The 11,506-nt window shown below is 53.3% G+C and overlaps 1 protein-coding gene across 1 annotated transcript; it reads left to right on the plus strand.

Annotated features, from left to right (window-relative positions):
- Positions 1–8,846: 8,846 nt before the first annotated feature.
- LOC113446638 (uncharacterized) lies at positions 8,847–11,505 on the plus strand. The gene is made up of 2 exons (XM_026716378.2): positions 8,847–8,945; positions 10,327–11,505. The coding sequence occupies exons 1-2, from the start codon at positions 8,911–8,913 to the stop codon at positions 11,189–11,191; spliced, it is 900 nt and encodes a 299-aa protein (XP_026572163.1). The 5' UTR covers positions 8,847–8,910; the 3' UTR covers positions 11,192–11,505.
- Position 11,506: the final 1 nt, after the last annotated feature.

Below are 11,506 nucleotides of genomic sequence, written 5' to 3' on the forward strand. Positions count from 1 at the left end.
CCTGCCAAAACTTCCCAGGATACTAAATTAGTCTCTTGAAAATAAAAAATAAAAATCCAAATCTGCAATCTCTTCTCCCGGGGGTTGATTTTTAAATGCGATTTTCCCCCCAATCCTCTTTTCTTTTTCTTTTTTTTTAAAAAAAGGTTCCAAAATTTCCATGCTCCTCCTGCCTTGGCGTCCCCTGACCCAGGAGTGGGGAGGCGAAGCCAGGCCTGAACTCCGAGGGGGTCCTGAACCAGTTCCCCCCCCACCCCCTTACTGTCACCCCATTCAACCTCTACCTCCCCCCACTTCAGCTCTTTGCAGTTGAGACTCTCGACTAAGTCAGCCGCTTTGGGGTTTTAGACACAAAACATTAAGAAAATGTGCTTGTAGCATCATCAGCGCTACTGCAGTGAATGTGCATAGCTGGGAAGCTAGGAGAAGCAGGGCGGGCGGGGGGGCGAGGGGGGTGAAGAACGAAAACTCTAGGGTGGAAGCGGGAAGATTTGGGCCAGCACGATTGCAGGAGATTAGCGGCCATCAATCACCCCAACCTATAAAACGCCCAGCCGGTGCAATCCGTGCCTGGTTTAGAAGCGCATGGAAAAACGTGCAGGGCACATGGGCACGGTTGCGCCGCCGAGGGCCCTCTTCCTTCAAAAAGAGCCGCTCTCTGCACATACTCAAGAGGGCTCTTGCGTTGGGAAGGAAACTGTGGGGGGGGAGAAGTGGCATTGGGTGGGGCCTGCCCCCCGTGGCTCCCAGGGCATGCCCACATGGCACTCTGTGGCCAGAGATGAGGCAGACACCCCTAGGTTTTCTCTTTCTTTGATGGGCCTCCTCCTCCTCCTCTGAGACCGACCCTCCTGGCAAACAGGCCCCTTCTGTGCCACCCCATCCTGGGGGACGCCCTGCCCCTATGCCAAGGGAGCTCCTGGCTGGGACATTCACAAGAACCATGTGGCCTACTCACAAAACCCAGAATGGCCCCGCGTAGCTCTCGGCGCCAGGCTTCTGCCCGACCGTTGTTTCAAAACAGGGGCGCTTGGTCTATGGGATGTGCCTCTGCAGACACACACACACAGATGTGCGCACCCCTGTTTGTGCCTGGGTTTCCCCCCAGGTTGCTTGAAGGGGATAAGGGAGTCCTTGTTTGTCTGCGTTGCTCCGCGCCAGTTGTGCTAGGCTGCAAACGTCCCAACACAGCTGGATCTGCAACACCCAGAGTGGTCGCACTGGCACGGGGAACTCCGCTGCCCATAAAAAGCAGGGAGGGGCCCCGGTTGGGACCCACACACACACAAGCGGCCCTCCGTCTCGGCTGTCCCCCTTTCCCTTGTGCACCGGGCAGGAGGACATGAGAATGGCTGAATTCATGGTGTGGTGCCAGGCGGTGCCCTTCCCTGCCCGCGGTTCTCCTCCCCCCACCCGGCTTCCTTCTCTGGGGAGGGGTGGTTTTCCTTCCTTCTCCAACCCTGTTGCTCGTCCCTAACCCGCAAAGAAGTCCAGCATCACACACACACACACACACACAAAACACACAAACACACACATACACAAAACCACATCACCTTTGGCTCAGGCACTAGAAAGACTCCTCTTGAATTCTCTTGACACTAGTTGTTGTTTTGATGGTGAGAAAGTGATTTCTGGGGCGGGGTGGGGGGGGGAGGTAAAGGAATCCTGCAATGGGAAAGCCCCCTCCCCAAAAATCTGCAGTGCCCCCTCCTCAAACTTCTCCCTGGGTTTTGTGGGAGGGCTCCCAAAGTGTGTGACCCACATTTTGGGAAGACGGCAGCGAGAGGAAACCCCCCCACCCACCCACCCAAACACACCATCAAATAACCTCTTCCATCCTAAAACCTCTATTCTTGAACGGGCCAATTTCTCTTCAGGGAAGGGTCTCCCCTTGGCTTCCCCCCCCCCCTCCACCTCCAAAATAACCTTCCCTTCATCAAGATAGTTTCCCTGACTTCGTTTCTCTCCTCGTTGGGAAAAATCCATGCAGAGTTTTGGGGTGGTTTCTTTCCCCGGCTCCCCGTAAAAATCTCTTTTTCCCTGTTGGCGGCAGGGCACCTCCTTCGTCGCATCGCCTCCCCCCCCCCGCCTCCCGGCCACCAGCTCTTCTTTTAAAAATGTGTAGCGTGGTTCCCCCCCCCCAAAAAACCGCTCATCCGTCAACTTTCTTGGTCCGCCGGGAAAAGCGGGGGGCAGGGGGGGAAGAGAAAGAAAGAAAGAGAGAGAGAGAGAGAGGAAGGGATGGAGGTAGAGAGACGGGGAGAGAGGGAGAGAAAGAGAGGAAGGGATGGAGGTAGAGAGAAAGAGAGAGAGGAAGAGAGAGAGGGGGAGAGAAAGAGAGGAAGGGATAGAGGGAGAGAGAAGGGGAGAGAGAGGGAGAGAGAGAGGGGTGGAGAAAGAGAGAAAGAGAGAGAGAGAGAGAGGGAGAGAGAGAGAAAGAGGGAGAGAGAGAGAAAGAAAGAGAGGAAGGAATGGAGGTAGAGAGAAGGGGAGAGAGAGGGAGAGAGAGAGGGAGAGAGGGAGGGAGAAAGAGAGAGGGAGAGAGAGAGGGAGAGAGAGAGAAAGAGAGGGATGGAGGTAGAGAGAAGGGGAGAGAGAGGAAGAGAGAGGGGGAGAGAGAGAGAGAAAGAGAGAGGGGAGAGAAAGAGAGGAAGGGAGAGAGGGAGAGAGAAGGGGAGAGAGAGAGAGAGAGAGAGAGGGAGGGAGAGAGAGGAAGACACCTTTGAAAAGGTGAGGAACCTTTCCCCCAATTCGTCTGCCATCGCCTTTTCTCCTCCCTCCCTTCTTCCTTCCTTCCTCCCTCCCTTCCGCCACCCGGCACCTCTCTTATTTTTCATTCCCTACAACATTTGCTTACCTGGTGAGGAGAGCAGGCGACGGAGCGGCGTGGGGAGGGGTCGTCTGGTCGCTTTCCCCTGCCTGGGGAGATCGGTGCCAACTGCCCAGAGAGTGTGTGTGGGGGTGGGGGGGGTGGGAGGCAAAGCTTGAAAGACCAAGGAATGGGGGGGCGGGGGGGCGTTGCAATGAATTCTGGCTTTTAGAGAGATGCGTCTGGCGCGCCTTGGCTTTTGTAAAGGAGCTGATCTCTCCCTCTCTCTCTCTTTCTCTCTCTCTCTCTTTCTCTCTTTCTCCCCCCTTCGGCTCTTTCGCTCTGCCCCCCCGTTTTGCTTACAAAGCAAGAACGGATCCCATAGATCAAGCGGCGGGGCGTAGAAGCTCGGGAGGGCGGGGGGGGGGGGCTGCAACCCCAACCAATGTCGGCTGGTTAAAGCAACCCGATTTCTGACTCGGAAGATGCTCCCTTTATTTGATCTCTCTCCCCTGGGCTGCCTCGGTCACCGCTCCACCCCGGAGAGCTTTGTAAAATAAAATAAAATAAAATAAAATAAAATAAAATAAAATAAAATAAAATAAAGGGAGGCACACCGCTCGCCCCGCTTCTGCAATACGGCGGGGGGAGAAGCAACGGGGGGGAACCCTGCTGGCTTCCGAAGAAACTCAGGTCTGGGGGCTTCCAGCTTTGCGCGTCGTTCCCCCTCCTCCGCCTGTCTCTCTTTCAGGCAGGTACCCCCGGATCCATCAGCCCCTCCCAGCCCCCCCCCCACTAAACCCAGTGGAAGAAGGGAGAGCTAAATTTGCAGCAGCCTTTCCTGAGCCCCCCACCCCCCAAGAGCAGACCCCGTCCGGGAAAGACGGCAGAGAGAGAGAGAGAGAGAAAAACAAAAGAAAGAATGAATAGAGCCAGACCGGTTTCTTCCCTGCAGCCGCGCGATGCTTTGAACCCCGATCCGAGGAGGGGAGGGGGGAGGAGGAGGGTGAAGGGGGAGGAGGGTGAAGGGGGGAGGAGGGTGAAGGGGTGGGGGGAGCGAGAGACGCGTTCGCACGACGCCTCTTTAACCCGGATTGGGTGGGTGGGTGGGCGACAACGTGGGGCGAGGGTCTCTCGAAGGGGGTCTCCGCTGGCAAAAGAAAAAGGAAAAGAAAAAAAATGGGGGGTCGCGCCAAAGACAGGGGGAGAGAGGGAGAGAAAGAGAGGAAGGGATGGAGGGAGAGAGAGAGAGGGAGGGAGAGAAAAAGAGAAAAAAAGAGAAAAGAGAAAAAAAGAGAGAGAGAAAAGGCAGCCGGGCTGGGGTCAATGGGACCTGTAGTCCTTTAGCCCCATCTGGCTGGGGCTGCTGGGGCCCGTCCCTCCGTCCAGCCGGCCAAACGGGCTCTCGGCTCAGGCCGGCCGTCCTCGCGGGGTTGTTGTTGGAGGAAGGAGGAGGAGGAGGAGGAGGACAAAAAAAAAAAAACGGGCGATTTTTGACCGTCGCCTGGAGCGCTTGAAGAGGAAAGGCGACCTACGAAGGCAAAGGGGGGTGTTTCAAGAGAGGAGGGGTCTTCCCCCAACAAGGGAAGGGGTGGTAGAAGGGGGCGCTTCCCCTACAGCGCCCCCTTTTCCTCCAAAAAGCGTCTCTCTTGTGGGGGGGAGCTGTGGGACTCCCTGCTACTCCCTCCCCCCAAAGCCAGATTTCATGGGAGCCCCCTCCCCTCCTCTATTTAAACCCCCCCTCCCTCTTCCACCAGGCGGCAGGGGATGATGGGTGCAGAGGACGAAGGGAGGGAAGGGGGGGGAAAAAAACCCCAATCCTCGCCCACCTACCCACAAAAAAAAAAAACCCTCCTCGTTTTAAGTTCCTCCGGCCGCCTCTAGGGGACGCTTCGCCCCCGCCCCCCCGAGGTGGGGGTGGGTGGGTGGTTCTGTATGCCGCTCACGCAGCTTTGAAACGGGTTCGCCTCCGGCTGCGGCGCCGGGTGCTAAAGCCTTTTTGGTGCCAACGATTTGGGGGAGGGGGGCTGGAAGGCGGAGGGGAAGAAGGGGGAAGAGGAGGACCAGGAGAGGGAGAGGGGGGCTAACTTCGCCTTCAGCTGCTGCCCCCAAAAAATCCCAAAGCCCCAACGCATTGCATCTCTTGCCCGGTTTTTTTTGCAGCTGCAAAGGGGTGTGTGCGTGTGTGCGTGTGTGTGTGAGAAACACCACGCCAAGTTGCACAGCGACACTGCGGGGGGGCGAGGAAGGGAGAGGCACCGACCCACCGACCCCCCACCCCCACCCCCAACTGCATATCTAGAAGGCGAGGGGTGCTTGCAAACAGCCACTCCGATCCGGTGCAAAAAAACAGGAAAAAAACTCTTCTATTGCCCGAATTGGGGAAGGGGCTTAATTTGGGGGGAGGTGGCTAGGGGGCTTGGAAGAAGCCCACCGCAGGCAAGGAGGTCGATCCCATCAATCTAGGTTTCTAAACACCCCCTCCCCAATTCCTCAGGTTGTGGGGGTCTCAGGGAATAACACCCCCAAAAAAAAGCGATGAAAAAGGAGGAGGAAAAAGCGATCCGTTGCTTTTTTTTTCCTCCCCGCATCTTCATCTCAAAAGCCGGTATTTCTAGTTTCTTCTTGAAAAAAAACGGCTTTTCTCGCGCCCCCGTAAAAAAAAAAAAGGCGGCGTCTGTCGCCCTCTGCTGGCCGTCCCCCGCACGCGGAGCTGTGCTTTGCTTTCCAGCTGCAAAGCTGCTTCTGTTTTCGTTGGCAAGAAACGGGGAATTTTGGGCCAAAATCTGAGACTTAACAGCGGATATGAAAGCTGTAGCCCCGTGTGTGTTTGTGTGTGTGTGTGTGTGTGTGTGTGTGTGTGTGTGTGTGTGTGTGTTTGCACTTCCCTTGGCGAGGGTTCCTTCCCCCCCCCCTCAGATGTTGTGATTTGAGTTGAAATAATGGGGGTGAGGAATAGAAATAATTATAAGGAGCAACAGCAGTACCCCTCTTAGCCCTTAGACTTATACACTGCTTCATAGTGCTTTTACAGCCCTCTCTCAGCGGTTTACAGAGTCGGCCTCTTGCCCCCCCCCCCAACAATTTGGGGTCCTCATTTTACCGACCTCGGAAGGACGGAAGGCTGAGTCAACCTTGAGCCGGTCAGGATCAAACTCCCAGCTGTGGGTAGAGTTAGCCTACAATGCTGCATTCTAACCACTAGGAAGGAAGGAAGGAAGGAAGGAAGGAAGGAAGGAAGGAAGGAAGGAAGGAAGGAATAGGAAAGAAGGAAGGAAGGAAGGAAGGAAGGAAGGAAGGAAGGAAGGAAGGAAGGAAGGAAGAGCAATAGTACTTAGACTTATATACCTCTTCACAATGCTTCACAGCCCTCTCTAAGTGTTTTAGAGTCAACCTCTTGCCCCCAACAATCTGACCAACTTTGGAAGGACCGAACGCTGAGTCAACCTTGAGCCTGGTGAGATTCGAACTGCCAAATTACAGGCAGCTGGTAGTCAGCAAAAGCAGCCTGCAGTACTGCCCTCTAACCACTGCGCCACCGTGGCTCTGAAATGCAGGATTCTGGGTGCAGAAATGCAAGGAAGAGGTCTTAGGGTGCATGGCAGGTGAGACCAAAGAAACAGGAATGCTTGGGACTTGAATTGCAGGCGGCAGCTTGCTAGGTTAGAGGCAGGTAGTCCTCAACTTACGACTGTACAAGCCAGCTATAACTACCTTGTTACAGATTGGATAGCCGTTTGTCTGGAATGCTACAGGGTCCCCCTGCTTGAACAGGGGGTTGGACTAGATGACCTCCAGCCTCCCTTCCAACTCTGCTATGTTGTTATCCTCCTTACCTACAACTCCCCTCTAATTTGAACCTGATTCCTTGAGTTCTGGGGCAAGGGCAGAGTGGCCAAGTGACAGGTGATGACCACTGACATTTGGGATCACTAACCTGCACACCGGAGGCTCTGGACCAGTGGTGGTTCGTCCCGGTTCCTGGAGGCAGCAGAGAGCTCTGGCAGCCTCCAGGATGACTGGAGCAGACTGAGGCAGGTGAGGGTTTATTGCAGGAACTAGCGGAGGAAACATTTATTTGGAAAGAGAAGCCACAGACTGGAAACTTCAGCCAGAGAAGTTTTGCAATCCAAACTTCCCTGGCTGAAAAACATCGCCACATTCCCACCAAAATGAATTTATTCTCTTCTGTTCTGTTCTGTATTCTGTTCTGTTTTCTATTCTATTCTATTTTCTGTTCCATTTTCTATTTTATTCTATTTTCTGTTCTATTCTATTCTTATTTCTGTTTTGTTTTCCATTCTATTCTATTTTCTGTTCCATTTTCTATTTTATTCTATTTTCTGTTCTATTCTTATTTCTGTTCTGTTTTCTATTCTACTCTATTCTCTATTATTCTCTATTCTATTCTATTTTTATTCTATTCTTTCTATTCTACTCTATTCTTTCTCTATTCTATTCTTTTTCGATTCTATTCTATTCTATTCTATTCTTTTTCTATTCTACTCTATTCTATTCTACTCTACTCTTTCTCCTCCTCCTCTCCGCTCCTATTCTATTGTTTGTCTGAGTTGGTAGTTCCTTGATTGTTCCATCAACACAACAACCCACTTGTATACAAACAGAGCAACCCCGCCCCTCCTTTCTAGCACTGATGATGTTACCTATCCGGGTCATGAAATGTCCACAAGGAAACCACCAAGCTCAGAGAACACCCCAGAAGATTCCTCCGCTGCCAGTTACGGAGACCTCCTCCCTCCATTGCCAAGATCCAAAAAGCGATCTCCATCTTGCAGACAGCCTCAAATAAAGCAAGGGGATCCGACAGCTTCCCAGCTAGGATCCACACAGCACTAGACTCAAATACTCGGCAGCCATCTTGAGGGACGTTTGATCCACCCAGGAGATGCTGGTTGACTTCCTCCTTGCGGTTCTTTGTAAAAATAAGGGGAAGCAGACCAGACAGTGGTAGAAGCCACCAAGCGGGGGTCTCACCTCAGTCATTCCAGAGAAATCTTGATCCACGTTTTCCTGGACAGACGTGGGTTTGTCTTATAACTTCCCAGGATGGTTTTTGGACCACACCAGAGTACAAGGTAATCCTCGAGTTACCACCCAGTTGAGCCCAGGTGGCTAAAGTGAGACCTTTGTTTCAGCGAATCTGGCTTCCCCATTGACTTGTCGGAAGGGTCACGTAACACCAGAATGACAGAGCTGGAGGGGGCCCTTGTAGGTCATCTAGTCCAACCCCCCCTCCCTCCCAAGCATGACCCTGGGACACTGCAAGCATCATAAATACAAGCCAGCTGCCAAGCGTCTGAATTTTGATCGTGTGACCATAGGGATGCTACAAATTGTTGTAAGTGTGAAACATGGTCATAATTCCCTTTTTTCAGTGCTGTAGTAACACTAGACAGATGTGAACCAGGTTCATGATCATTTAATGTATTTGCAGGTGCAAAGAAATGTCACCCGAATTGAAGACAGCAGCCAGAGTCTGGCTGATTTGATTTGGAGGTGGGTGTGTCTCGGTGGGCCTGACTACAAAGCTCATGTTGCTCACCCAGGGCTGGCTGGGAACGATGGGAACTAGAGTTTTAAGTCCACCTGAGAAGTTAAGCAATGGAAACTAGAGTCCACACAACTAATTTCTTTCTCTCTTTTCTTTCTCTCTCTCTCTTCCTCTCTCTCTCTCTCTCTCTTACACATGCTCTTTCTCTTTTTCTTTCTGTCTCACACTCTTTCTCTTTCTCCTCTTTGTCTCTTTCACACATGCTCTTTCTCTCTTTCTCACGTGCTCTTTCTCTTTTTCTCTCTCACACTTTCTTTCTCTTTGTCTTTCTCTCACATGCTTTTTCTCTCTCTCTCTCACGTGCTCTTTCTCTCTCTCTCTCCTCTTTCTCTGTGTTTCTGTCTTTCTCTCTCATGTGAACTTTCTCTCTTTATCTTTCTCTCACACTCTTTCTTTCTCTCTCTCTCTCTTTCTCTTTTTAAATTCCTTTTCCCGGGTTCGCCTCCTCTTTCTCTAGCCCTGATTGGGCAGCAGCCCCACCTATCACCCGGCCTCTGGTCCCGCCTCCTCTCTTTGTTGATCAGCCATGCAACGCAGAGAGACGGCACTTCCTGCGTCCTGGTAAGCTGGGGAAGGGGGTGCGGGGGGTCTTCTCGCCTCTTTTTGCAAAATAGGGAAGGCTGGCAAATCTGCAAAAAAAAAAAAAGAAGAAGAAGAAGTAAGGCCCGGTTGGGGTTTAAAGCTGGCTTAATCCCGGCTTGCTAGCTAAGCCAGGGATTGCATGCTAAGCCAGGGAAATCCACTTGCAAGCCCCTTTTAAAGTGGGGTCCCCCGAGGTGCAAATGGCTCCCTCAAAGAGGGGGGGGGCTTTTAATCGCGGCCCAACCCCTTGCTCAGCCCCTTGCTCGTGACAACCTGGTGCTTCCTTGCCTAATGCAACGCTTTCCCCTCAAGAAAGCAGAATATTTTGTGTCCCTGTGCGATGCCCTTTCCCCTCTTTGCTTTTATGGTGTGTGTGTGGGGGGGGGGGTCGCCCCGTGAAGCGGGCTGCAGCCCCCCAAAGCTTGCACCTTTTCCTAAAAGGGGGTTCCTTTGAAAAGAGGCTCCCGGGAGGGGGTGCAGTAACAAAGCGTGGCCACTAGAGGGGGGAACTTTCCAACTAACTAGGGTCTGAAAGGCGTAGTGGGGCAAAGGAGCCTCTAGAGGGCGTCCCACTTACTCCCCCATTGGACTGTGTGACTTGGGTCTTTGCAGCCCATCAACCCATCGAAGCCAAAGGTGACTTGGAGGAGTTTGGTTTCCACCCGCCTGTCCTTCAGTCCTGGAAAAAGCTTGCAGCCCAACCTGGTCCCTGCTTGGATGGGGTACCACCAGGAGATCCCAAAGCTGTAGGCTACAAGCGGGAAGCCGAAAAACAGACCAGGAATCCCAACACACACACACACACACACCTGTGTGGTCCCCAGCCTAATTGGGTTAAGCCATGAACACAAGCGGGTGTGGCTTTCCCACAGTCAGTCGTGAAAATGCATTCAGGGGGTCCTCAGGTTACAACCCCCAAATTTCTTAAGGGTTGAGCTTTGCCCCAGTGTTATGGACCTTTCTTGCCCCACCGTCGTTAAAGGAATCAACGGCGGTCGTTAAAATGAGTAGCATGGTTAAGAGAATCTGGAGTCCCCTGTTGATTTGGCATGTCGCCAAACGGGACCACGACACACACCCCCGGGATGCTACAACCAACATTTAATGTGAGTCGGTTGCAGAGCGCCTCAATTTGGATCACGGGAATGGCCGTTAAGTGTGAAAAAAACGGCCGTAAGTCACTTTTTTTCAGTGCCGGTGTTAACTTTGGTCAGTAAATGAACCTACACTAAATGAACCTTGATCTACACTAAATGTAGATCGAGGACTAGCTGTGTAGAGAGCTGAGGACTTAAGCTCTCTACACAGCTAGTCCTCAATCTACAACGGAGATCCAAGTATCTAATTCTGCTCCTTTTAGGCTCCCGGAACGGACCGTGTGGTTAAACAACGGTGTCCCGATGCCCCTTCTAGGCCTTGGCACCTTCCGTCTGAAGGGGGACGAGGCCGTGCAGGCCAGCCTGGACGCAGCTCTGGCAAACGGCTACCGCTTGGTGGACACGGCCACCGTCTATGGCAACGAGGCCGCGATCGGGCAAGCTCTTAAGGATTTGCTGCCTCGCCACCATCTCACCCGCAAGGACGTTTTCCTGACCAGCAAGCTGAGCCCGAGAGACCACGGAGAGGAGGCTGCCTATCAAGCTTGCCTTCGCAGCTTGCAAGACCTAGACTGCGGTTACCTGGATCTCTACCTGATCCATTGGCCGGGGACTCAAGGCCGGCCTCAGGACGATGCCGGGAACCCGGAACGTCGGTTGCAGAGTTGGCGCGCCCTGGAGCGTTTGTACGAAGCCGGGAAGCTCCGAGCTATTGGCGTCTCCAACTACACCGTCCGGCATCTTCAGGAACTGTTGGCGCACTGCAGGGTGAAACCCACTGTCCTGCAGGTGGAATTCCACCCCGAACTCACGCAGGCGGAGGTGCTCGAGTTTTGCACCCGGAACGGCCTCCATTTGCAAGCGTATTCCTCGCTGGGGACTGGCCCATTGGTAGAGCATGCCACAGTACGGGCCGTAGCCCAGCGGTGCGGTCGTACGCCCGCCCAGGTCTTGCTCCGTTGGGCTCTGTGCCGAGGCGCGAGCATCATTCCCAAGTCGGCGTCTCCACGCCGCGTGGCTGAAAACGGCCAGCTGTGGTCGTGGGACCTGAGCCAAGCCGACCTGGAAGAGCTAAACTGCCTGGATTGTGGGAAACGGTATTGCTGGGATCCCACTGGGGTGGTGTAAGAAGCCGGCATGGATCCCGCCAGCTTCAACCGGGATTTTTCCAACTCTTGAAGGTGGTCACCCTCTTCGTGAGGTCAATTTCCTATCTCGAAGCTTGCCGTCTTGCCGGGGTGCCAACGCTTGGTTGCTAATTGTTGGTTTAGTGCCTTGCCCTCGCTGAGTCACTTAGGGCTGAGTCAACCCTAAATTAGCCAGGTTTACAAATGTCAGGCTATTTTAGTCACTCGTTTTGGAGGGGTGGGCGGGTTTTTGAGAGGCAACCTTCCCACCCAGCTGCGAGATCGCGGGGCGGAAAAAAATGGATACGAGGCCTGA

The sequence above is a fragment of the Pseudonaja textilis genome, chromosome 16 (assembly GCF_049901715.1).
Source record: "Pseudonaja textilis isolate UNSWEBS1 chromosome 16, rPseTex1.2, whole genome shotgun sequence".
In the NCBI taxonomy this organism is placed as follows: Eukaryota; Metazoa; Chordata; class Lepidosauria; order Squamata; family Elapidae; genus Pseudonaja; species Pseudonaja textilis.